Below are 26009 nucleotides of genomic sequence, written 5' to 3'. Positions count from 1 at the left end.
TTTGAGCCCCCGGTTGGGCAAAAGATTCCTACATTGCAAGGGGTTGGACTAGCACCACAGTTCAAGGAGGACACTGACAAACTGGAACGTGTCCAGAGGAGGGCAACCAAAATGGTCAAAGGCCTGGAAACGATGCCTTAGGAGGAACGGCTAAGGGAGCTGGGCATGTTTAGCCTGGAGAAGAGGAGGTTAAGGGGTGATATGATAGCCAGGTTCAAATATATAAAAGGATGTCATATAGAGGAGGGAGAAAGGTTGTTTTCTGCTGCTCCAGAGAAGCGGACACGGAGCAATGGATCCAAACTACAAGAAAGAAGATTGCACCTAAACATTAGGAAGAACTTCCTGACAGTAAGAGCTGTTTGACAGTGGAATTTGCTGCCAAGGAGTGTGGTGGAGTCTCCTATTTTGGAGGTCTTTAAGCAGAGGCTTGACAACCATATGTCAGGAGTGCTCTGATGGTGTTTCCTGCTTGGCAGGGGGTTGGACTCGATGGCCCTTGTGGTCTCTTCCAACTCTATGATTCTATGATTCTAGCTGATCCTCGTGGTCCCTTCCAACTTTACAATTCCACAATCTTCTACAAACACCTGTGCCTGAAACCCTGGAGATCTGCTGCCAAAACTGAGCTGGATGGTCTGACTCAGCTGTAGGGATTTAATCTTGTTTTAAATGTATTTGGGTATTTTGCCTGTGTTTTTTGTTGTTGTTTTTCAACTGTTTTGAATTATCTCATGTGTAAATTGCCTTAAGGTTGTGGTTTACAAATCCCGCTACACCTGAATGTGGCCATTGGCCATGCTCGCTGGGGCTCATGGGAGTTGTAGTTCAGCAGCATCTGGCGCAGCAAAGATTTCCCACGCCTGCTTCAAATCATACTCACTTGGTGAATACCTTTTCTGCAGCAGCAACTCTCTCAGGAATTTCCTCCTCAGGGGGAATTTCTCTGCGCTTTTAAGCTTTGCTTGAAAACATTTTGATTTATGATTAGTTTTAAAGCTGTGTATGCTGACTTGCTTTTCACAGATTTTCTTAGATTGGCTAGTATAGGTGTTTGTGTTTGTGTATGTGTATGTAGGATATAAATCCATCCATCCATCCATCCATCCATCCATCCATCCATTCCTGAAAAACAAAAGCCTTACAACCATTTTGAGGCAGAGTTTCAAAATGACTTTTCGGGGCCATCTGCCGAGAATCTGATATCAAGATGCCCAGAAATATCTTTTTATTGGATTCTACAACTTATTTGCCTTCCTTGGGGCCTGCCAGCCAGCCAGTGTGTGCTAATGAGCAGAGTTGGACTGGAATTTGAGGTCCCTTCCCTGCCACAGGCATATTTGTGACCTTTGGGAAACCACTTTCCGTCCCAGTTCCCCCTCTGTAAATTGGGAACGAAGAATGATAATAAATGTATAGCGAACCACTTTACAAATCGAGGCAGCAAAATGCTATATATAAGTGATAAATGATGGTACCAGGAACGCTTCCATGGGCTGTTAAAAGAAGGAATCGCAAGATAAAATGGAAGAGGATGTTTAAATTGGCTTATTCTGTTTATATATAGAAGGCAATGAACAATTGAACCATAAAAACAATTACTAAAACAGAATGCCTGAACTGGAGCAAACGACAGCAGGAGAATAGTAACCGCCTCAGATATTAAGAGGTTGCACAAATAGATTGGCTTTTATTTAAATGTAGCTAGAAAGTGAGGGCTCAGTGGAAAACATTTATGGAAGCTGTTCCAAAGCTGCAGTATCTCAAGTTACGAGGCCCTAACACAGATACCGCAGTGGAAGTTCAAAGAAAGATAGCACCCGAAGCAAGTTTATCATGTGAGGATTGGCAAGCAGTTTGTGTTAGGTTTGTCCTACTCTCGTGTAGGACCCTGGCAGAGACACATGCCCGACTGGCATGTTCTCTCCCTCCTGGTCGGTTGTTCGGGAGCTTCAAAAGCTTTCTTCAGCCCGAACTTCACAGCGACTGATACCAAGAAGAATCAGCACACTTAGGGATCCTGCAATTTGAGTAACAGAACTCAGTAGCACAGCATTTTGGCTAATCTACATTTATTTACATATACAGTCATACCTCAGGTTACGAACACTGCAGGTTGCGCGTTATCGGGTTGCGGACTATTCAGTCTGCGAATGCTGCGGGTTGCGAATGTGCCTCCCGCACGGATCACATTCGCAACCAGAGGTATGACTGTAATACACTCGGAGCATTCTGCTTTAGCTCCTTCCTCTTTCTCACCAGACACCAAAGAGAGAAAGAACAAAGGACAATAGTCCCACTTCACGGAACACAGTAACACAAACATCCTGTCTCTGTCACTTCCCACACTGTGGAATGAAAACATACACCATCATGTGATGGACAACAATCCCATGACTGCAAACACGGAGGAAGAATCCTAACAGTTTGATCATTATTGGGTGACATTAACAATGAGGAAAATACCCCAGTTATGCTTTCAGGCCCCCGTTTTTGACATACAGGGAATGCTAATTGCTGAACTTCTGACAGCAGGCTAATCTGTGGGGATTTTGTCTCAGCTAACCTGGTCGCTTGGCACGTTTGGTTTTCAGATTCCACTCCCCTGAAGTATAAGGATTTGGATAAGCTCCAGCATTAATTTTAGAGGGGGGTAGCGGTGGTGGTGGTGCCTAATTAGTAGCTTCTTCAATGTGTAGAACATTGAGAGCTTTCTCCTCTGCTGCACTGATGGCTCCTCTGAAGTTTCCCAGCCCATTTATAATTAGTCCCAGGTATATATAACTGAACATTTTCAGACTCTCGTTCTCTCTGTAGGGAAGGTAACATACAGCTTGTTCTTTGTGACTTGCAGTCTCCTGGTGTTCTTAACATTCTATTATGTAGAAAAGATGACGTTTTCTTTTCCTAGCTGAAAGAAATTTAGAATGAAGACAGGTATAACATTCTTTAAAAAGTCACTGTGGTTTTATTCACTGTGGCTTCAGTTTCCTTATAGTGTACATAATATTTGCAAGTCATAGGCTGGGTCAGCTCCCAGTATCGCCCTTAATGTTTCAGAAAGGCATGTTTCATCTTTTAAAAATAGTTAACAAACAAACATTCACACCTCACTTTACCAAAACAAAGCATCCCCTCACAAATATTTCAAAATCAGCTGCATAAATACTCCAAGAATGATTTGTGGAGGAATAGGTTGATGACGTTGCAGGCACTAGCCAGTTAAACCCACCATGAACAGGTTTCCCTGGAAATGCCAGAAACTTACAAAATCAGTTTGTTTTTCTGAACGCATTCTACGATGCTAAAATGAAGGTGTGTTTTCAGGGTGTTTAACCAATCACCATCATAATTCGAATGCTGTGTCCATCTTTACTCTTAAAACCCATCAAAACTGGAATAGTCTAACCTGTTTTCATGTTGGTGTGGCAATTTAAAGGGGGGTGGGGTTTGCCACTAGTTCCCCTTCCATCCGTTCACTGACAGCGTATTATAAAAACCAGATTGGCAGATTGGTTTGGGAACCACAAACCATGATTAGACTGGGATTCAGATTTCACCTTGTACAGTGTATGACATTAGCCTGAAGGCCTTTTCTCAACCTTAAAGCAGCCTTCTGAAGGGGCACTTTGTGAGACGGGAGGAGAGTGCGTAACCTGTTTATCTCTGAATCTGTCCTCTTTCCCTAATGGGGTCCCATAACTGTTGGGAGTAAAACAGTCGGAGGCAAGTTGCAAAGGAAGAGTACTTTCCAGTGGAAAATGGGCTCTCAGTGTATATAACTGATAGCTGCAGTTCAGCCCTGACATGAGGCTATTGACTCCCCTTTCAGATCCTTTAAGGATCTGTTCCAGACTCACAAGTCCTCCCTTCTTTAAAAGGCCTTTTGTTTATGACCCGTAGGGTGCCAGTATTACAGAACATGGAACTTTCTCTGTAGTTCATCTTAGGAAGATGATGGTGTAACTATGCCATGAAACATAATATGAGGCATTTTCCTGGAGCCGTTTGTGAGGAAAGGCTAGCAGGCCGATGATGTACAAGCTGGAAAGCACTGGGTGCAAGTTACATCAGCCTCCTTTTTAGTCGTGTATGTGTGATTTAATATGCAGATCTTTTTGCAATATTTATCTGATCTATTCATATTATTATTATTATTAAGATGATTTATAAACCACCCTTTGTAAAAGCCACAGGGTGGTTTACATAAAATCGATAAAATAACACAATCCTTCGAAAACACGTAATAAGCTTAAGACAGTTCTCTTTTTTTTTAATGTTGATGAACAGAAGACCTTTGAATTAAGGCATAATTACACACACACACACACACACACACACACACACACACAGGAACTGTTATAAATACATAAATACATTTTTTTATGTTGATGAACAGAAGACCTTCAAATTAAGGCATAATATCTCACACACACACACATATCCAACAACTGTTATAAATACTGATATATACTGCCTCTGCACATGAGGGCTTCAAAAGGGCCACCACAGCAAATAGCCATGGATAGGCACATCCTCAATTAGTATGGCCTTATCTCTTTTTAAAGCCGTCTTAAGTCTAACCTGGTGGCTGCCACATCTTGTGGAGTGAATTCCCTGAATTGATTATGTGCTGTGAGAAGACGCACTCCATTTTGTCGGCCCTTAATCCCCTGCCTATCAATTGGGTTTTTTGTGATCCTGAGTCCGAGCATTGTCAAGAGAGAGGGACAACTTTCCCAGCATTACGTTCTAAAGCAGGCAAGGCTGCATTTCTCCTTTCGAGGATAAGAGGACTTCGGTTTGTTTATTGACCAAATCAGAGGACGTAATTTTGGGAGAGAGGCTCTAACGTTTGAAAACCATAGTCCAGAAAGTTTCCCCAAAGGCTTAAAATTGGTGAAGCAAGCAGTTGTGTGTGTGTTTTTTGTACACATTTGTTGGTAAGCAACTATACCATACAGATGCAGTCGGTTACATTCTTTACAGACGAGAAATACGTTTAGCTGTTGTGAATTAAAATGTGATTAACAGATTCCAGATTAGACTTTGAGGAGCTGCTGCTGCTGCTGCTGCTGCTGCTGCTGCTGCTGCTGCTACCATTGCAGCAAATGTGTGCAATGCCAAGGTTCCCTCAGGTGAAGTCTTCTCTGCTCTTGGATAACCAGTCTGTTCCAGCCGAGATTCATCCAAGGAAACCATGCTTCAGCTCAGGCATGGGACCACAGGGCTGCTATTATTTATTATTTACAATATTTCATGGCCTCCCTTTGCACACAAATCAATTGCAGGGTGGTTCACCACCGATTATGCAACCATTATATGCAGCCTAAAATGCAAGTGCGTTCATTATATGCTTTCACAGGCGTATTTCTACTCACTTTGCACACACACACACACACACACACACACTCCAAACCTGACTGCATTTCAAACAGTAGGTTATATTAAGGATAGATTAAGCAACATAAAAACAATTTCAAAAAAACACACCACAGGAGTTTCCAAAATCTACAAAGATTATTAAGGGCCTAAAATAAGTGCCACAAGTGTAATAGTAATAGTAAAATAAACCCTGAAGGGGTACTTGGAAGCAGGCATGAAGCAGCTCAGGACTGCAATACATCAAGGATCGCCTCTTTCCATATGAACTTAGCCGGACCCTGAGAGGTCCAGAGGGTGGCAACACGAGAACGGGGCCTTCTCTGCAGTGGCTCCCCATCTATGGAATGCTCTCCCCAGGGAAGTTCGCCTGGTGCCTTCATTATACACGTTAAGCGCCAGGCAAAAACATTCCTTTTTAACCAGACCTTTGGTTGATCTGATTTACATCCTATGCCCTTTCAAAATGTTTTGGGGGGGGAAGGCAGCGCTATTGGATTGTTGTTTCTATTTTTATTATGTATTTTGTGATTTTATATCTTGATTTTATTCTGTGAACCGCCCTGAGACCCCCGAGTATAGGGCGGTATATAAATTTAATTAATTGATAATATCACAAAATAAAAAATGACAGTTGGTAGAGTAGACCCACTGAAATTAATGAAGTTAGGCCCATTAATTTCCAAGTACAACTTACCTGAGGTATCACCCAGTGCCATCCAACTCCATGAGCTTTTTGCTATTAAAATGTCATATCTAGTTGATTTTAGAGATGCGTGACTGAGGCATATCAAAGAAAGAAAAGGCATGCTCTTACATACAAACTTCTCTAGCCTGTTACGACTTCTTGGAGAAATATGTATTTGTTTATCCTCTGCACGTATTTCTTCACCCTACCTTTTTGCCCAAGACCTACATGGAGGCTCGCATGGCATTAAAACCCCGCAGTCTTCTTTCTCAGTTGCTGAATTTTGATTGGGATAATTTGGCTCTGGCTCATTCTAAACTGCCAGAAGGAGCTGGTGGTGGTTGGCATCTCCCTCAGTTTGTGCTAATTTTTGCCTTGTGTTGTGCTTTTCGTTTTCCTCCCCCTTCTGGAACGGCACCTGTCGATAGTCACACAATATGTTACAATAAAATATGAATCCGTTGGTGTCCAGGTTTTGTGTATTTCATACTGGAAGTGGATCTTTTCCCCCCCTGAGTAACATCGTATAGGTAGTTTATCCAGCAGTTTCTCTTTCTTTTATTTTTCCTTGTGTTTTCTAGGGGCTAAACACAGTAGCAGCAAACATACATATTTTAACCCTTCTAGGAAAAAGCAGCTTCAGAGGGAGGTTTTCAGCAAATAAGTGGCAGGCAAAGGGTGCTTAACCCTTCTCTCGCCAATTTTTCTGCTGTGAGCAGCTTTTCTCCATCATAAGATATTCTTGACTTCTGTTTGCAGAGGCAAACACATCTGGCTTCCAGAGTTGGAGCAAGTGAAGGGGGGCGGTTTACAGGGGGAAATCATCAGGTGGGGAAGGGTTAAACACAGCCTTCCTCCTTCACTTTACCACTGAAAATTGCCCATTCCTCTGCCTTGGAAGGAACAGCAGTTGGGGGTCACATACCCAAAAATGTGTAGTTTGGCTAGGAGGCAGATTAGTTATTTAGCTCTTGGGAAAGCAGAGTCTGAAGTCTTCTCCACCTGTGCTAATGCTTTCCTGATTTGTGGGGGCTTGGAAGGGAGGGGGCTTGCAGAATGCCCATGTTAAGTTCAGTCACTGCTAGAATCCCATAGCGGACAGTTTCCTCCCTGCGCCGTTCAATGTCTCTGAATCCACAAATCCACTCGTTTTCCTGCAGGCGACTGTCTTTTCTGTCTTTCATGCCTGCTTCCAAGTACCCCTTCGGGGTTTATTATGGTGGGTAGGTGCGTACAGAATTTCAATTCCTGAAAATCTTTGCCTCTCATGATCACGGAGGACGTGTTAGAATACATGCACAGATAAGCGCTTTTGAAAACTTCAGCTGCTCAGGGGTGAGGGGAATACACAATGGCTCCGCATCTCTTATCAATGCTCTCCTAACTGTTCCTTACTTGGATAGTGAGCTTGACTGACAGGGAAACCTCATCCATTAAAGGGGGGGGGGGTGCCAGCGATTACTGCATGGCATGAAATTTCCAGTGAAGTTAATGCACAGATTGCATATCTGTTTCACTCCATGGTGGTGGTGCAGAGATCTTTCACCTTGTGGTAAGATGTCCCTGCTGTTGCTGGGGGGGAGGGAGCAAAACAAAACCCATTCTGCCTATTGGGGTTAAGCTAGGATGCCTATTTCATTACCCCCCACACCTTTCCATCACCTAGGCCAGGCTTCCGAAACTGGGTGCCCTCCAGATATTATTGGGACTACAATTCTCCTCCTCAGTGAACATCAGCCTTCCCCAGCCCACTAGGCTGTGGGAAGGCTGGCCTAGGTGATGGATGGGATGCCAATGGCAAATTTTATGATGTGAGGAAGACTCCTCAGGTGTGAACACTGTCCCAGGCTGCTGCTGTCAATGCAAAGGTTCGTCTTGCTGCTTTGATGATACTTGATGGTACCTCTCTCTCCCCACAGGTGAGGGAGCTGCCTGCAACCCCAAGCCCATTCATTCCACGGACTATGCCCACACCTCCATGCCCTCTCAGCCATGGAGACTCCCATGTTCGACACTATCCTGGAGACGACGGACGGGGTGACCCCTGACCCCAGCTGGACACTGCCCTACCCTCTGGGCTTCCAGGTCTCACTGACGGGCTTCCTCATGTTGGAAATCGTACTGGGCGTCAGCAGCAACTTGACCGTATTGGTGCTGTATTGCCTGCAGGCTGGCCTGGTGGACTCTGTCAGCAACATGGTGACCATGAACTTGCACGTGCTGGACGTGCTCATCTGCGTGGTGTGCGCCCCACTTACCATGGTGGTGGTCCTGGTGCCCCCCGACCGGGCCGCCACACTGCTCTGCTGCTTCCACGAGGCGTGCATCACCTTCAGCAGTGTGGCCACGGCCACCAACGTGCTGGTGATCAGCCTGGACCGCTACGACATCTCGGTGCGGCCGGCGCAGCGCGTGCTGACCCCGGGCCGCGCCATCCTTCTCCTGGTTGGCGTCTGGGTGCTGTCCCTGGCTGTCTTCTTCATACCCTTCCTTGAGGGCGAGCTGGGCCACGCCAGCACCTGGCAGAACCGCACTGTGCTCTGCGTCGGGCCCGAGGAGTTCCACGCTGAACTTGGCACCTCCTACCACCTGGCAATCCAGATCCCCACGTTCTTCGCCGCCGTGGCCGTCATGCTGGTGACCTACGCCAAGATCCTGCAGGCCCTCAACATCAGCATCGGCAGCACCTTCAAGCGCAGCCAGCGCCACAAGACCAAGAAGAGGAAGCGGCGGAAATCGGCAGAGCCAAGCGGTAGCGTGGTGGCCGGCGGAGCGGAAGCCAAGCGGCTCTCTCAGCCCGTGCCGGCGCTGCCGACGCCACCGCCCATGGGGGTGCAAGCCTCGGTCTCTGTGATCATCGCCCTGCGGCGAGCGGTGAAGCGCCACCGTGACCGGAGGAAGCGCCAGCGGCGGGTTTTCCACATGTCCCTGCTCATCATCTCCACCTTCCTGTTGTGCTGGGCGCCGCTGTCTGTCGCCAACCTACTGATCCTGTGCCTGGGACCCAGCCCCCTGATGGGCAAGCTGCGCGTCTGCTTCCTGGCCATGGCCTATGGCACTACCATCTTCCACCCGCTCCTCTACGCCTTCACCCGCCAGAAGCTGCGGAACGTGCTGCGCAGCAAGCTGAAGAAGCGAGTGGTGTCGGCCCTGCAGGTGGACCCCGCGCCCGGCGGCACCGTCATCCACAACTCCTGGGTGGAGCCGCCCCGCAAAAGCTGCAAGGGCCGGCTGCGGAGTAGTGACGGAGCCGAGCGCTGCCTGACTGAGGCTGCTAAGGAGTGAGGCGTAGGGGGCCGAGCCCTCAAAATGGAGGTTCAGCAGAGTTTGGGGGTGGGCGTACAAATCTTCCGCCTCGCCCAAGCTGGTGAGCGGCAAGTGCCAAACACTGAAAGGGGAGGGAGGCACAGAGGCCGCCAGAAACTACAACACCGGTGCTAACCCCTCTGCCCAAAGCCACCGAATGAGAGAAGTGGGGGTGAGCCAATGTCTTAACGAAGCAGCGAGGGTCAGCCATTGGCGCCTTGCCGAAACCCCAAGGGTTTCTGGGTAGGGTGCGATACTGATCCCTCACAAAAGGCCCTGCGCCCAGAGTGCAAGGCCTTCCCGTTGCCAGCGCTGAAACCAACCGACTGTCTGAGGTAAAAGACGAAGGCTCGAGCCTTCCCACTCACAGCACCGGCCAATTCACCACACTGAGACCCAATATGATGATCACTACTACTACTCCTATTTAATGTTTATATCGGTGCCAAGAGTTGTGCTAAAGACATCCACTCGGGTGAGGTCCCCTGCATATAGGGTCGTTGAGCCCACATGGCAGTGAGCAAATGAGCTTCCCCATGGGCCTAATCAGCTAACACATATTTCTCTTTATTGCTGGCTAAGTCCAGGAAGGCTAGAACAAGTTCTCTGCCCACTGATGGAAGTGGAGGAAGAGGTCTAAGAAAGCATTTTGTGGCTGCGGGGGAAGATGCGGGTTTGGGGAAGGGGTGAGCCTCGCACAGCTCTCGGCCTCACTGTTTTGCTGTGCTTTCCTCTCCAGAACCCCTTAGATTAGGCAAGCGACACATTCTTCTATTGCATCATCCCAGGCCCCTGCCGTCTCCAGAACATGATATGGTTTGGGGGTGGGTTTATGTGCAGTTGTAGATCTCCCAGTATAATGGCTGGAGCCTGGCAAACATACCTTTCTGCAAAAGTTTATGTTAGGCTCTGCACCCACACACCACTTCCATATTGGGACCAGTTTCCCAACAACCTCCTTGTTTGTTTTTGGGTTTTTGTTTTTTTTTAAGGCTTCAGTACTGCAGACGCTGATTTCCTTGCCTCTGCCATCGCTGGTGGCCACTGACTCCCAGCATCAGATGCTAAGTGCAGCTGCAGTTCTGGATTTGAAGGTTCACTACTGTACCAAACGGCAACAGCTTTTTGGGGGGAAAGGGGGGGGGAAATGGACCGCTCCAATCAGAGGAACAGGGACTGTAGGTGTAGACATGCCCCAAGCGACCCCGGATGTCTCATTTAAAAAGAGGCCAGACATAATAGCTGCCTTATACCAAGCCCACACACCATTGGGTTCCATCTAGCTCAGTATTGTCTGACTGGCAGTCCAGGGTCTCAGGCAGGGGATATTCCCAGCCATACTGGGAGATACATCAGGATTAGAACTGGGCATTTTCTGCATGCAGAGCAGGTGCTCTGGTACCGAGCTCTGGCCCCGCCCTCCTTGCAGCCAGTATCCTCTAAGTAACATGGTCTGGAAAGAGGACCCAGGCATACAACAGCAGAGTTGGACCCAGCCCTTTCATACTGTGCCTCTGGGGGAACAGAGGGGAGTGGGGGAGACGGTATGCCAAATGGAAGGTGCCAAGGCTTGGGATTGGCCTTTATGGAGCAGGCAGTGAAAGAGCTGTCCAAGGGTGCTATTTGTGTACTAGGGGAGCTGAGCTGGGTGCAAGTCCCACTGGACTTACTTCTGTTAGGCAGAAGTTAGGAGAAGAAAGCCCTCGGTCTACCAGCTACAATTCCGCTCCTTGCTGCTTCCCAGAAATGCATGAGGAGCATATGGTCAGCTGCTAGGCAGTCAGTTCTCTCCCACACTCTCCCTTAGAATAGGCCCAGAATCCTCTGGCTCATCAGCACCCAATGGCGGGAGGAGCAGAGAAGTGCCCCTCAAAAGTGTGTGGGCGCGTGGCAAATGCTGAATAGATCACGAAGCTGGCGAGAGCCTCTAGAAGGACTTTTTTTTTTCCTTAACGGGTCAACGGCAGCTCATTATAGTTCCTTATTTCCGAGCTTCTTAAAAACTTGGCATCAGACTGGTCCTTTACCTAGACTTACTGCAATACAAGAATATACACCATCAGACTGTTGGTCTATTGCAGACGAGGATTGGCACCTATTGGCAGCAGCACCTCAAAGCTTCAGACCAGGGTTTTCCCTAGCCCTGCCCAGAGACTGAACCTGGGATATTCTGCATGCAAAGCCACAGCCCTTCCCTGGTATCCACAGAGCCACGCAGACAGTCACACCAACTGGCCCTGTTGCATCCTTCCTCCATGCCAACCGCCAGCACAGTTATCGACAAAAGACTTGCTACGTCTTCCTCATTCATCCCACGTGGCAAAAGAAAAAGGAAGGGGGGGGGGAACCTGTTGGAAGTAACATTTGGGTGCCCAGCTTCTTCCTGCCAGGAGTCTGAAAGCGGATTTCACACGACTGTCTCGTCTCTTGTGTATCGGTGTAGTCTAGCCATAGGTGTCATATTCTGGAAGCTGTAACATGGCCACAGTTGAAGGCAATAAAAGAGCTGGTGAGTTGTGTGTGAAGTGTGTCAGAAATCGCGGGGGGTTCCCAGAGGGTAGAACCAGTTGGCATCACATGAACAACCCACTGCCCCTTTTAGATAAAGCTAGAAGTCGCAGATTCATCCCGGCAGAATGGGATCATCTCAGTGGCAATAGATTGTGCTCGTATTTTCCCAGAGGTAGTCTCACTGGAAGGGAGCAGCAGAAACAATTGCCAAACGCCTCACCTCCATATTTCCCTGTGATGTCCTACTGATACACCGAAGCCTTTCTGAGTGTGGTTCTTCCTCTTGACTGTGCTATCTGCCAAAGGCGTGTAAGTAGGGAATTCATGGTGGCTTTCCCCCATTATAGAAGAACTTTGCCTTGGAGAATAGTAAAAACCTCTTGAGTCTAAACCTCTTTCAGGCTGCTTTATTTCATCTGGGTTAAAAGACTTGGCTTGACGTTTTGCCACTTTGCGTCTGTCTCATTCACTTGCTCTGATCTTAAGCCTCAAGCTGCCCTGAGACAATCCAAAATACAGATGAGCAACCTTTTTTTTCTGCTGTGGGTTGAGGCAGGAGCAGGGAACCTTGGGTCCTCTGAATGTTTCTGAACTACAACTTGCACCATTCCTGGCCATTGGCCCTGCTTGCTAGAGTTGATTAGAGTTGTAGTTCTGCCCCATCGGCAGTGGGCAGGGCCAGAGCCAAGACTGGGCAATGTCACCCTCTTTTGCCCTCTCTCCTTGCCACTCTTTTCTACCTCTTTACAGCGCCCCTTTCCCTCCCTCTGCCCAGTGGGCTGCCGAAGAGCTCTTGCCAGAGGTCAGAACTAATCCCTTACAGAGGGCTTTTTGAAATTGGGCTAGGGTCTGCATAAAATGGGCCCCACTCCAACAAATGAATCATGAGGTGTAAAGAGCAGCCACAGTCTGTGACCACATACCGGCTGTGGTTCATAAAAAAATAAATAAATGGGGAGGGGAGACTGATCTTTGCAATTCTTACGTTGCTTTCTTACGTGACATCAAACCTGAGTTGTACAAATGTCAGAACGTTAGGTTGATGTCTGGTGAGAACAGTTGTTTGCTTTAAAAATGTACAGTGGGAGAAGATCCCTATTTGGCACTTCATAATTATAGAGTCACTCCTTTAGAGTGTGGGAAGGCACCTGCCAGCTCCTTTAGAACAGGTGCATAAATACAAAAAAATAAATAAATCTAGATATAGGACTACAGCAAAATAATGTGGAGGGAAAAGGGGGGTTGGGAAGAATGGAAAAGCACAACAAATAGGCAGTGTTTCCCCCCCCACTAAGGGCCGGGTGTTTATTTTCTGTGCTGGACACTGTCACAAGCAAGCCGCATTCAAGGAGGAGTTGACTTGCTCATTATAGTCAATGGTGGCAATCAGTTTTTTGAGGAAAAATTGGAAGAGTCTGCTGTCAAGATGCCAACAGTCTCCTGCTAAGGCAACTGCTGTGGCAGCACAGTGGGGCTCTTCGACATCATTTTCACATGGGGAGTGTGTTTTCTGAATGTGCTTCCACCTAGTGAGATCTCAGTTTTGCTTTTCAATGGATTGCCGAGGTGCAGTAAATCTCAGGTCTCACCCGGAAGGGGGAAATACCTTGAACATCAAGCCAAGTACAATTTTTCATTGCTGTTATCAACTACTGGTAATTGCTGCTTCTTAACAACACATCCTACCCTTCCAAAGCAAAACCTAGTGACTGCAAAAGCTGAAATATCTTTTAGAATTGAGCATTGTTATTTCTCTCTTCTGGGGGTAGGGCAGGTATCAAAATGAGCAGCAGTATTAAATAGGAGGTTCCCCTCCGCCCAATAACACCCTTCATTTATGCAATGTTCCACCAAACAATAAACTGATTTATTAGGATCGGGCAGTCTTAATCCCAGTAAGTCTTTAACCATGGTTTACATGCAAACAAAGCCAATAGTTTTTATATGTGATGTAATAAATATATGGGGGTCTGCTTACATGATCAGATCACTGATCCAAGTAGCCAAGCATTGGCCACTATGACTGACAGCATTTCGAGGTCTTTGGTGAAGGGGCCTTTCCAAACTTTAGTTGCCTGCAATTCTGTAACTGGAGAGTTGGCAAATTTAAGTGGGGGCCTTGGTCATGCAAATGACATGGTACACTACTGAGTTGGCGCTATTCTTGGGAGCAGATATTTGGTCGATTACGTTCCTATTCCATTCTTTAGAAAGCTTTGGACTGTTATGAAAGCCCATTCACTACAGACATATATTTCTAACTATGGCCCACCCCTTTAAGGTTTACATGCTATCTTAAGGGTTGCAGCTTTTCATAACCAGAACTCTGTAGTTGTGCAGATCTGCAGAATAATTTTACACTGGCAGCTCTGCTGTGTGCATCTGGAAACCAGTGTGAGAGGGCAAACCTTATGAGGAACGGTTGAGAGAATATGGTATGTTTAGTCTGGTAAAGAGAAGACTCGGAAGAGATATGGTAGACATCTTCAAATTAAAGAGCTGTCGCCTGGAAGATGGAACAAGCTTGTTTTCTCCTGCTCCAGAGGCTAGGACCCAAACCAATGGATTCAGTTACAAGAAGGGAGATTCTGACAAAGTCACAAAGAACTTTCTGACTGTAAGAGCTGTTTGACAGTGGAACAGGCTCCCACGAGAGGTGGTGGACTCTCCCTTCCTCGGGTTTTTTAAAGCAGAGGTTTAATCGCCATCTGTCATGCGAGATCTAGTTGAGATTCCTGCACAGCAGGGGGTTGGACTAGATGACCCTCCTCGGGGTTCCTTCCAACTCTACAGTTCTGTGATCTGATCCATCTTCCCTGCAGCATGCCCTAGGCTCTGCACTGCAGGCCAGTATGGCTGCTCTGAGGCGCCGTGCAGGTTATCCAGAACAATGTTGGCACTAGTTTGCCCTGTGCCATTCTGCGTTCGATTTAAGATGCATGAGATTTACCTTGACGTTTCCTGCCATATCAGAGCTGCGGCTGCAAATTATGCAGGCGTGCGGTCTAGTTGTCCTTGATGTGGCTGCAAGCTTTTAACAAACATATTTGCAATTATTGCTTCGCAGTGTCAGCAGAAGTTAATTTTATGTAGCCAAACCCAGGGACAGAAGACAGAGGGGCTTAATACATTTTCAGAGGAGGAAAAGCCTCACTTCCCAGCTGCGTGACACTGGTTAGCTTCCCTGTGCTGTGATGATTCTTCACCTAGTCAATTTTTCATGAGCCTTGAGAGGACGCTAAGAGATCAAGGGTATGCGTCTCAAAGTCAGTTTTTTTAAAATTCCAACTGCGTTTGATCCTTAAAGAATTGCTTGTGGCTGATTTCATTTCGGATTCTCAGCAAGGGCACATTGCTCACCAAAAACACACCCAGCTTTTCTGCTGCGGACTATTCCTGCCTTGTACATTCTGCCTAGATTGTACTTGCTAGAGTGGGTGCTCAGTGCCGATCAGTATGGGCATTCCTCAGCCTGAAAGCAGTCTATTCAGGGAAATTCAACCTTTTTGGCCGGCCCCACCACAACTACAGTGTTTTGAAATTTGCTGCCGATGTCAAACACCATCTCTCCTTCTCAATGAATGCACTTCACGTTTGTTGCAATGTGCTACCTGTACCAAGTGCTGCTGCAGTAAGGTCACATTGTAATTTACGGTCTCCCACGACACTTCTCTCTAAATTCCCCACGAGCCCTGCCTGGTCTCCATACAATGCCTTCCATGGAGCCCAGATTCCACAAATGCATGCAATTTCACAAATGCTTCCCCCGAAAGCTTGCAATTCCACAAATGCTCCCCCCACATACACTATGCTGCCCTTGGAAACTGGTAAGCATTGCTGGGATAAGGAGCCTGTGTTATACCATTCAAAAGCACTCCACTCTCCCCCTCTTCAATTCTAATATCCTCTGCACGGGAAAATAACCCTTCTGCCTTTGTGCTTTAACTCCTAGCTGTAAGTGAAATAGTTATTACCCTGCTCCTGCAGCTAGGGGAACCTATTTCCTGTGCTCAGACACAGCCCTGGAAGGAAGAAAGGGAACGGCATGTTTCTCTGAGGTTGTGCAGAAAGATTTCCTCATGCCACTGCGTAGCTGTAGCCTGCCTTCTTGCTTGTGAGAGGAAGGGACCAGTGCTTTGAGGTTAAAAAGCAGGTCAGACATATTTAGGCCCCATCTGTGTCGTACATTTAGAGCTGTATCATATGAATTTAATCTGTCCCCCAAATAATCCTGTAGTTTCTTAAGGGAGCTGTATGTTGCTAGAAAACCCCCCTATTCCCCTCACAGAGCTACTATTCCCAGCTCCCTGGGGAAAGGGCAGAACTGTTAAACCCCTCTGAGAGTTGTTGCTCTGAGGGGACGGGGTACAGCTGCCATATGTCCAGAATTTCGCAGGTGTAGCTGGGATTTGTCCGTCAAAAATGGCGTACGGCAGCTCGTATCAGAAGTGTTGAATTTTGGGGAAATTTCTGGAAAAAAATAGCTTAAAAACATCTTTTTTGAGATTTTGCAAAGCAGGTCCACAATTGTGGCAAAAACAAAACAAAACCTTTTGTGTCCAGATTCTCACTTCTAGAAATATGACAACCCTAACAACTCACTGCGCCCAGAACAAACTACATTACCCAGGATTCTCTAGGGGAAGCCATGAAAGTGTTCACAGTGGTATGGTACTGATTTAAAGGTATAGTGCAGATGAGGCCTGATTCTCCAGAGGTCATCCCTATGCAGGGAAGAAATTGTTTTTCTTTGCACAATCCAGTCTTAACTGGAACACAGGTTTCTCAAACCCTGGGGTAGTAAGGGCTCATCCATGACTGGGGTACTGCCCCAACTAGGCAGCCATCAGCCAGGCCCTCCTTCCTTCCCGCCTCCCTTATTACAAGCAGTCCAGGAGGATGGCACTGCCTGAAATCCTCCTCAACATTTGCCCCTGTAATTCTCAGCAGGGAAAAATCAATGGGGAAATGGATTGTCTCTTGTCTGTCACTGACTCTGCCTCAACCTACTGTTGGGACGCGGGTGGCACTGTGGGTTAAGCCACAGAGCCTAGGACTTGCTGATCAGAAGGTCGGCGGTTCAAATTGCTGCAACGGGGTGAGCTCCCATTGCTCGGTCCCTGCTCCTGCCAACCTAGCAGTTCGAAAGCACGTCAAAGTGCAAGTAGATAAATAGATATGGCTCCGGCGGGAAGGTAAACGGCATTTCCGTGCACTGCTCTGGTTCGCCAGAAGCGACTAGGTCATGCTGGCCACATGACCCAGAAGCCGCTGGCTCCCTCGGTCAATAAAGCGAGATGAGCACCACAACCCCAGAGTCGGCCACGACTGGACCTAGCGGTCAGGGGTTCCTTTACCTTTACTGTTTGAGTCTCAGCCCCTCTGCCCTACCAGTGAGCACCAGCAGGGGGTTTGTCCCACTGAGGGAACAACACCCCACTCCATTTCCAGGTTTCTTCCTCGTCAAGGTCACAAAATTTGGGGGCGGAGAGGACAAATTGCTAAGATAAGGAGACATAACTGTAGATGAAACGCACCAAGAAGCCGAACATCTACGGTCCAGAAGTCAAATACCAAGGAATGTCCTGTGACTTGCGCCAGCTATCCTGTGAGGATCGTATGGGTTTAGGATTCCTGAGAGGATTTTGCAATGACGTTGCATTGAGACATTGATCTGCAGGGCCCGACGTTATCCTTAAATCTATATTATGCCCCACCTGCTTACCCCCACCTTGGCAGTGGCAATGTGATCTCTGTCAGGCCGGTAACAGAATCCCTTGGTGTGTAGAGGGAATGGCTGTACTCTGGATGGAAAACAGTAAAAGGGCTTTTCCAGCTACATGGATCAAGTGACTTTTCCTGTAAATATCTTCTTCCCGCTCAAACACCCAGAATCTCCCGTCAATGACAAATAATTTCAAAAAGGTCTGATTCTGTGGTTTTATTTCGGTTGGGGTGTGTGCGTCTTGCTGCATCATGCAGGAAATGCCACAATATTTTTGTAATGAAATGACCAGACACACACACAAAATTACAAAGCATCCTCCATGCATTATTGATAGGCTTTTATGACGACTGCTGCTATTGCAGTACCGTATTGGCTCTTAATTCTTAGAAAACGCAGCAATAACTTCGGCCAGGATGAAGCGCTGGTGCCATCTAGCGAGTCCTGGAAGAACCTGCTTCCAAACTGCTCTGATTATTGCGAGCATTGACAGAAAGAAAGGCTTCCAAATGGAGAAGTCGAAATTAGAAACAGAACTGTTAGAACCCAATACTAAAAACTTGTCAAGAATGTACAATTTGCTGTTGAAATGGAATACTCAAGATGAAATGGTGAAATCTAGTATGATTAAATGGGCACAGGACATAGGGCATGACATTGAGTTTGCTGACTGGGAGCAGTTATGGACCACTGGTGTTAAATTTACGGCATGTAACGCCTTAAGAGAAAACATTATGAAAATGATCTACAGGTGGTACATGACTCCGGCTAAGTTAGCAAAGATTTATCATTTGCCCAATAACAAGTGCTGGAAGTGTAATGAAACGGAGGGAACCTTCTATCACCTTTGGTGGACGTGCCCGAAGGTTAAGGCTTTCTGGGAAATGATCTATAATGAAATTAAAAAAGTTCTGAAGAGAACTTTTAATAAAAAGCCAGAAGCCTTCCTCCTGGGTATGGTGGGCCAAATGGTGCCAAAGAAGGATAGGACATTCTTTATGTATGCCACAACAGCAGCAAGAATTCTTCTAGCAAAGTATTGGAAGACACAAGATCTACCCACGTTGGAAGAATGGCAGACGAAGGTGATTGACTATATGGGACTAGCAGAGATGACTGGCAGAAACCGAGACCGAGGGAAAGAGGCGGTGGACGAAGACTGGAACAAATTTAAAGTCTACCTTAAAAACTGTTGTAATTTGGAAAATTAGAGGATCAGGGTTATAAGAGATAAAGAACTACAGTTGTTTTAAATATCTTTTGGAAGTTAAATTTATGAAATAGAAATAAGTGTAATACAAAAGGGTTGCTGGAAAATCTTGAAACAAGAATGCAGAAAAGGGGTGGTATGGGGAAGTCATTTTTGTGTTTATTTATGTTTGTGTTTTGTTTTACTTTTTATTTATGGAAAATGAATAAAAAATCTATTAAAAAAGAAAAAGATTATTGCGAGCATTCACAAGTGATGCACACACAAATCCATTCTTGCACTTCTTTCAAACCAGTGAAAAACCTGCGTTCATTTAATACCTTTGACTTTTGAAACAATTTTCTTCTGCCTGGTATAAAGTTAGGGTGTGAGCGTTGGTAACTTTCCAATAATCTCTTTACTGCAGGCAGATATACATGCAGTAAACTGAGCATACTTTCCTGTCCATAGGATTGGGCAAAGAATAATTATCTTCAGAAGGTAAATGCAGGTGCAGAACCATAGCAGGAGTAAAAGGAACAGGGGTGGGAGTAAAAGGTGGCCAGCAGGTGAAGGGTTAAATGCTTCCCCCCAAAACACACACAAAACACCTTTCTGCTGCAAAACATCTCTAACCAAGGAAAGGAGAAGAGCTGTCTAACATTTCACACAGCTTTATAGCAATGTAGCTTTGGTACTCACTGTAATGCCTGTCCTTTGTCCACCTGTGATGTCATTGGCTACTGTGACTATTATTACTTTAAAAGGTAAAGGGACCCCTGACCATTAGGTCCAGTCGTGGCCGACTCTGGGGTTGCGGCGCTCATCTCGCTTTATTGGCTGAGGGAGCCGGTATACAGCTTCCGGGTCATGTGGCCAGCATGACTAAGCCGCTTCTGGCGAACCAGAGCAGCACACGGAAATGCCGTTTTCCTTCCCTCCGGAGTGGTACCTATTTATCCACTTTGACGTGCTTTCGAACTGCTAGGTTTGCAGGAGCAGGGACCGAGCAATGGGAGCTCACCCCGTCGCGGGGATTCGAACCGCCAACCTTCTAATCGGCAAGTCCTAGGCTCTGTGGTTTAACCCACAGTGCCACCCGCGTCCCCTATTACTTTATTATTTATTAAATCTGTTGGCTGCTTTATTTTGCCCAGAGCAACTTGCAAACAACTAAATGATGTATCTGGAGTTCCATTTACTCAGCAATTCTCCCCTGTGTGAATGAAGAGAGATGTGATTCTGGTTTGATTCTGATGTGATTCTGGTTTGCAAACCTAGAAACTGACTGACTAGTGTATTAATGTGCCAAGATAACCCCATCCACCACCTCTCCCTCATATTGCACTGTGGAAGCAGGCCTCACTTTGAAGAGCACACTCCACTCTACCAGGCTTCTTCCATAATATGAAGTTCTGTTTATAGTTGCATAGCAGGAAGTTCCACCACTGCAGTTTACGCCCCAGCAAGCGCTGTTTGGACTGCAGCCAAAATCCCAAAACATTCCTATCAAAGAGCTTCCAGAAGAGAGATTCCTTAGTGGTGGCAACACACACTGCCCACTGCTGATTAAGCTAGTAACACCCCACCAAACTGAGGACAATTTGGATGTGGTATTTGGGGCATTGTTCCTCTTCATCATGGGTAGGCAAACTAAGGCCCGGGGGCCGGATCCGGCCCAATCGCCTTCTCAATCTGGCCCGCAGACGGTCCGGGAATCAGCGTGTTTTTACATGAGTAGAATGTGTCCTTTTATTTAAAATGCATCTCTGGGTTGTTTGTGGGGCCTGCCTGGTGTTTTTACATGAGTAGAAGGTGCCCTTTTATTTAAAATGCATCTCTGGGTGATTTGTGAGGCTAAGGAATCCGTTCATTCCCCCCCAAAAAAACAAATATAGTCCGGCCCCCAACAAGGTCTGAGGGACAGTGCTGAGAAAGTTTGCTGACCCCTGCTCATCACACTCTGGTTTCTGTCTCCTTTAAGCAGGTATGTCCAAATGTCTTTGCTCCTTACATCTCTAGGTCAGCACCAAGAACTTTGGCCAGAACCTCTTCTGTGTTCTCCACCCTTTTCCTAGTCCAGGCTCCTTCCTAGTCAAGGCATCAAGGAGGGCTTAAAAAGGAGATGGGGGGAAAAGAAATGGCTAAGGTTGCTAAGATAAGTAGGTAGAATTGGAGATGAAACACATGGAGAGGCCGAAGAATACAAAGGAGGACCTTGTCCACATGAGGAGGTTTGGTCCACCACACCACCCTTCCAATAACTGTTCCTCTGAAAGAGGGAGACCAGGAATGAGCCTCTGCTAAGATGTGCTGCTTGATCGTCTGCCCACAGAGGAGCTGTAGCACACCAAAGTACTGTAGCCAAATGGAAAGATCCAGCATGGAACTGGTGAAGATGCTGCAAGCAGGAAGAGGTAAGCTGGAATGTCAAACCTGGTGAAACTGACCTTAAGTAGCTTTCTCCTTCAAACGTTGGCAGTCTGCTTTTGCAATTGCCGTTTTGATTATCACTGGGAGCCTGAGAAATTAGTTAATTCACCTCACAAACACGCAGCCTGGTTCTGTTTATAACTGCATGGCAGTAAGTTCCACGGAGTTCACTGCGGCTTGCTTCCAAGCAAGTGTGTGCTTGGACTGCAGCCAAAATCCTAAAATCTTCACATCAAAGAACTGCTGAAGGGAGGAAGGACTTAGAGGAGCAATGCCCCAGATTATCACATCAAAATTGTCCTCTGTGGATGGTTTGGTGGGGTGTTAGTAGCTCAGCCAGCAGGGGGAGTTATGTGTTTCCACCCCCTAAGGAATTTCCCTTCTGGCAGTGTGATTTGGTCTCCTTTCGCAACAGGCATTTCCTCCAAGTGTTCCTTGAAACAAAAGAGAAATAGCAACAGGAAGCCCATAACCCAAGGGCTCGCCAGGGAGGGCGTCCACTGCTGACACCCTTGACCTCTTGGCGGTGGCAATGCAAGCAGAAGGAAACAAAACAACTCAAATATCTGAAGCACGTGAAGCAATAAAGCTAAAAATAACCGTCCGTGCACATCAAAACAAACACCGCAGGTCGCCATGTTGGACCGTTGTAGAAGGGGCAGGGAATCCATAAACCACGATAAGGTTATATCTTTTAACAGGAGTAATCAAAATGTCACAAAGCCACGAGCAAGGTTCTGAATAGTTCGGATTAAATGTTAAGCAAAATAAAACAAGTGGGGAGTGGAAGAGGGAGGGAGGGCTGAACACGATGTTAAAGGAGCAACGTATGAATGGTTTTTAAGCCTTTTGCTTAATTTTACTTATTTATCACATTATATATCCCACTTTTCCTCCAAGGAGCTCAAGGTGGCAAGCATGGTTCTCTTCCTCCCCATTTTATCCTTCAAAACAAAACCCTGCAAAGTAGCGACTGACTGGCCCAAGGTCACCCATTGAGTTTCATGGCTGAGTGAGGATTCGAACTCTGCTCTCCCTGGAACTAGTCTAGCACTCTAGCAACTACATTTGTCATATGAGAAAGCAGCTAAAAGTCAGACCCATGCCATATGTTTATAAAGCACACCCAACACACATTTAAAGCACATGACCTACCCCCAAATAATCCCAGTAGTTTAAGGTACTGGGAACTGTAACTCTGTGAAGGGGAGTCCACAGTTCCCACAGTCCTTCCCACAAGGGAAAACAGAAAAGAGGATAAATACTCCACCTTCTATTTGCTTGGGTGAATGATAACAGGGTTAGGCCTTCTTTTCTCCTTCTCGGGGTACTTCTGCCAGCCACAGGGAATCTATGGCCACTTAACAGTGTAAGAAGCACAGCCAGGAATAATTCTAGGGCAGGGGGTTCCAAAACTGGTCTGTGGACCGCCAGTGGTGAGCAAGATTCATTCAGGTGGTCTGTGGCATGTCTGTGGATAGAAGGCTGTCCTATTAAATCCTCATATTGTTTATTAATTGTATCACACAGCATCTAGCGTAGTGCATTACAATTGCTACAGCAGGTAGAAAAATCATTTTAAGTGCTCCACCAAGATGCTTGGCAATTTTCAAGTGGTTGCGGGGGTGTGTGTGTGGATTTTTGGATATCTACACAAGACTGCACATGATCCTTCCGAGGCAAAACCAGTAATTGCATGCCGGAGCCAGCCCTAACATTAGAGATGGTTATATACAGCTTGTCTCAGGCAAGGTATTCTAGGTAATCACAATATCAATTATTCAGCATATAGGGTATATATATCTCCAAGAGGGAGGCACTATTTGGATTCCCGGGTTCCAAACATCTAGGAGGGGTCTTTAACTGGGTTTCAGCATTGAAGAAGCAAAACAGATTAGGCTGGTGGGGGAAACCCCCACATAAATCCACCCCAGAGCTGTTTGCTTCTGTTCCTAGGAGTGCAGCTTTGGTGTTTCTAAGAGCTGTCCATACACCCCGTTCCTCTAAGTTCTCCATTAAAGCAACTCAAATGTAGCTCACTTAAGCTGTGCACAAATAAATAAAAACGTTGGTGATTTTGTGTGATGCTTCTGTTGGTGAGTTTTGTTCCTTGTGTGGCGGTTGAACAAAACCGTTTGTGAAAGTTTTTCCCCTTATGTGACGGTGTTATTTATAGAGTGTAGATCAGCCTTCGCCCACCTGATGCCCTCAAGGTGTTTTGGATCACAGCTACCACCAGCCCATGCAGGCTCTGGATGTTGGGAGTTGTAACCCAAACAGCTGGAAGGCACTAGGTGAGCGAAGGCTGGTGCAGGTTGTACCTTTTCGAGAGGGCTTCGTGTGGTCATGTCGGCAAGTTCCGTTTCCTAAGAGCACACCTACCACTTTACACACACACACCAACCTCTTTCAAGTGTTGCAAAACAATGTGGTTGAACTGCAGGAGCCCATCATTTATGTAACCGGGAAAGCCCTCCTAAGCCGCTGTTGACATCGACAGGAATTAAGTGTCTTACAACAGTGTGTGGCATATACTGGCCCCTCCCCAAAAAGGGCAGGGTTGAGACCTGGGCCACCCCTGGTCTGCTACATCGCCACCAGAGGGCAATCTTGCCCTTACTGAGAGCTTAGAGCAAGAGGGCACTGCCAGGCAGACCTGCCATATTCTGTGGACTCTGCTCTCACCACCATCTGACCAACAACACAAGATTTCTTCTGGGGTCTTTTTCACTGTGGGCTGCTATGTACCTTAGGGCGGCATAGCCATCTGTCACCATGATTAGAGAAACCTGGCGTAGGTGCTTGCAAGATTTCAGGTCAGGCAAAGACCATCAGCGACAAGGGGCAGGCGGCTAAGGTGGGAACAGAACCGTGCCTTGGCAACCTAACCCATATTTACAGGGAAAGGCTAATGTTGGCTGTGGGTGTGTTCATAGGGAATGGATACTTCATGCTTCCCTTGCTCCCCACATTTCCCCACAACCCATACCTTCAAGCTGTGCCCCAGCACCAGCAACCAGGCCCATTGCCAGCCTTGGCACCCAGATTGGCGGAAGGTGGAGAACAGTTGGAAACCTGGTGCAAGAGAAGAGTTCATCGCCCCATTTCCTGCTCACTGAATCTCCCCTGCAAGTGCCTCTTTTGCCTTCATGTTAGATTGAGAGTTGTCCCTACCATTAGGCAGAGGGAGACATCTGCCCCTGAGACAGTAGTTCTGGGCATCACAGAGGGTGCCAAATCGTTGTCCTTTAATATATTGCATCTTACAATATTGCCTGATAAGGGAGTGGGAAGAGGTGCCTTACTGTCTTGCCACAGCTGCCAAAACAGTTTCCACCCCAGGGGCCCAGAGAACTTGACAAGCATGAGACACTATGTCCCTTGACCTGGGTGGGAAGACAGCATTTGCTATCAGGCCAGCCCAAGCATTAGTGCCCCCCCTGCAGCAGTCACAGGGTTGGAAACCCCATCCTTGCAGCATAATGTATAGTTCTGATTTAATTCTCCGTTACGTAACATAGGTCACCAATTCAGATCATTTGACTATTACCACTTCTCAATATGTTGAATGCGTCTGAAGTGTGTTTTGGTGGGGAGGGTGACACTTTGGAACCAAATCGCGATCCAAATGGGGCATCTTGTGTCCCTCAGGCCTAATTTTATGCGGCCCTTAGCCCAATTTCAAAAGCTCTCTGCAAAGAATCCGTTCAGGCTTCTGGCCACAGAGTGATCTTTCTCTCCGCTGACTTGCTGGGGAGGAAGAGAGAGGGACTGAACGGGAGTATCGGAGAGGTAAGGAGTGGCCCCACACACTTGTGGCTGGCTCTAGTTGCCCCTGCCTCTGGCTGCACAGCTGGTATGCAACACCTGGAAGATTACTCTCACAAAAGAATGTGGCTGTCAGCAGGAAAAAGGTTGCCCCCTCATGCTGTAAATCAAGAATTGGGGAACCTCTGCCCCCCAAAAAAAAACCCTGGGTGATGTCAGCTGATGGGTGGCATTCCCATCAATGTTGAATGCACCCACCTGTCAGCCAGTTTCCCACAGGCAAGTGGTGTGCACTGCCAAAGCAGCAGGATTTAACCACTCATCAGCTGCTCAGACCCCTACACAGAGCAGGACTGAACACTCTGCTCATCAGCTGATGAGTGGCAGGTTAGCCAGCACATTGCCTATGGGGAATGTGTTGGCAAAGCAGACCCCCATTCCTCCATGGGTCAAATCTGACAGGTGGGCAAGTCCATCAGTCGCCTGGTGCCTTTGTGATGTGAGTTGATTGACACATGGATGGCTCTGTGCAGCGGGAGGAGATAAAAGTTGGCCTGTGCGGCAGAAGGAGATAAAAGATCTGGCCTTCTGGGCCAAAAAGGTTCCCCACCCCTGCTCTAAATGGACCAAGAAATATTTGCAAGCTTTTGTACCCCACATCATTTCCTCTGCAGACACGACTGAGGCTTAACTTCCATTCCATGCTGCCTGTGTATCTATCTCAAGAGCTTAGACACTCTTTAAACTGATAGCCTTTATTGTCAGAGTAATTTGTAACGAATCATGGAGCTCAGCCAAGAGAAGGGCACCGTGTTGAGAGAAACGCAGCCAAATGACCAAATAAGAGTTTGGGAAGCTGGGGCCTCTCTGGCACTCTGTAGCAGTGGAAGTAAGACAACCCAGAGCTCAGGAAGGCAAAAGGAGGCGGCTGCCTCATCCCTGCAATATGGAAAAAGTGCCCTGGCTAAGTCTGTCTATGAGAATAAGATGCAATGCAATACCCAAAG

At 47.0% G+C, this 26009-nt stretch overlaps 1 protein-coding gene across 3 annotated transcripts in view; it reads left to right on the top strand.

Annotated features, from left to right (window-relative positions):
- LOC310701686 (G-protein coupled receptor 22-like) overlaps positions 1-12278 on the top strand; it is a 42074-nt gene extending 29796 nt beyond the window's left edge. For all 3 annotated transcript variants that reach the window (XM_083492958.1, XM_083492957.1, XM_083492956.1), the window contains one exon: positions 7990-12278. In XM_083492958.1, coding sequence (XP_083349084.1) covers positions 8063-9355 — 1293 coding nt within the window. In that variant the 5' untranslated portion in view covers positions 7990-8062 and the 3' untranslated portion in view covers positions 9356-12278. The remainder of the gene's footprint in view (positions 1-7989) is intronic.
- Positions 12279-26009: the final 13731 nt, after the last annotated feature.

The sequence above is a fragment of the Podarcis liolepis genome (genome assembly GCF_965112155.1).
Source record: "Podarcis liolepis genome assembly, chromosome: 2".
NCBI lineage: Eukaryota > Metazoa > Chordata > Lepidosauria > Squamata > Lacertidae > Podarcis > Podarcis liolepis.
Note: the sequence above shows the minus strand (reverse complement) of the source record. Positions and strands in the feature narration are given on the sequence as shown.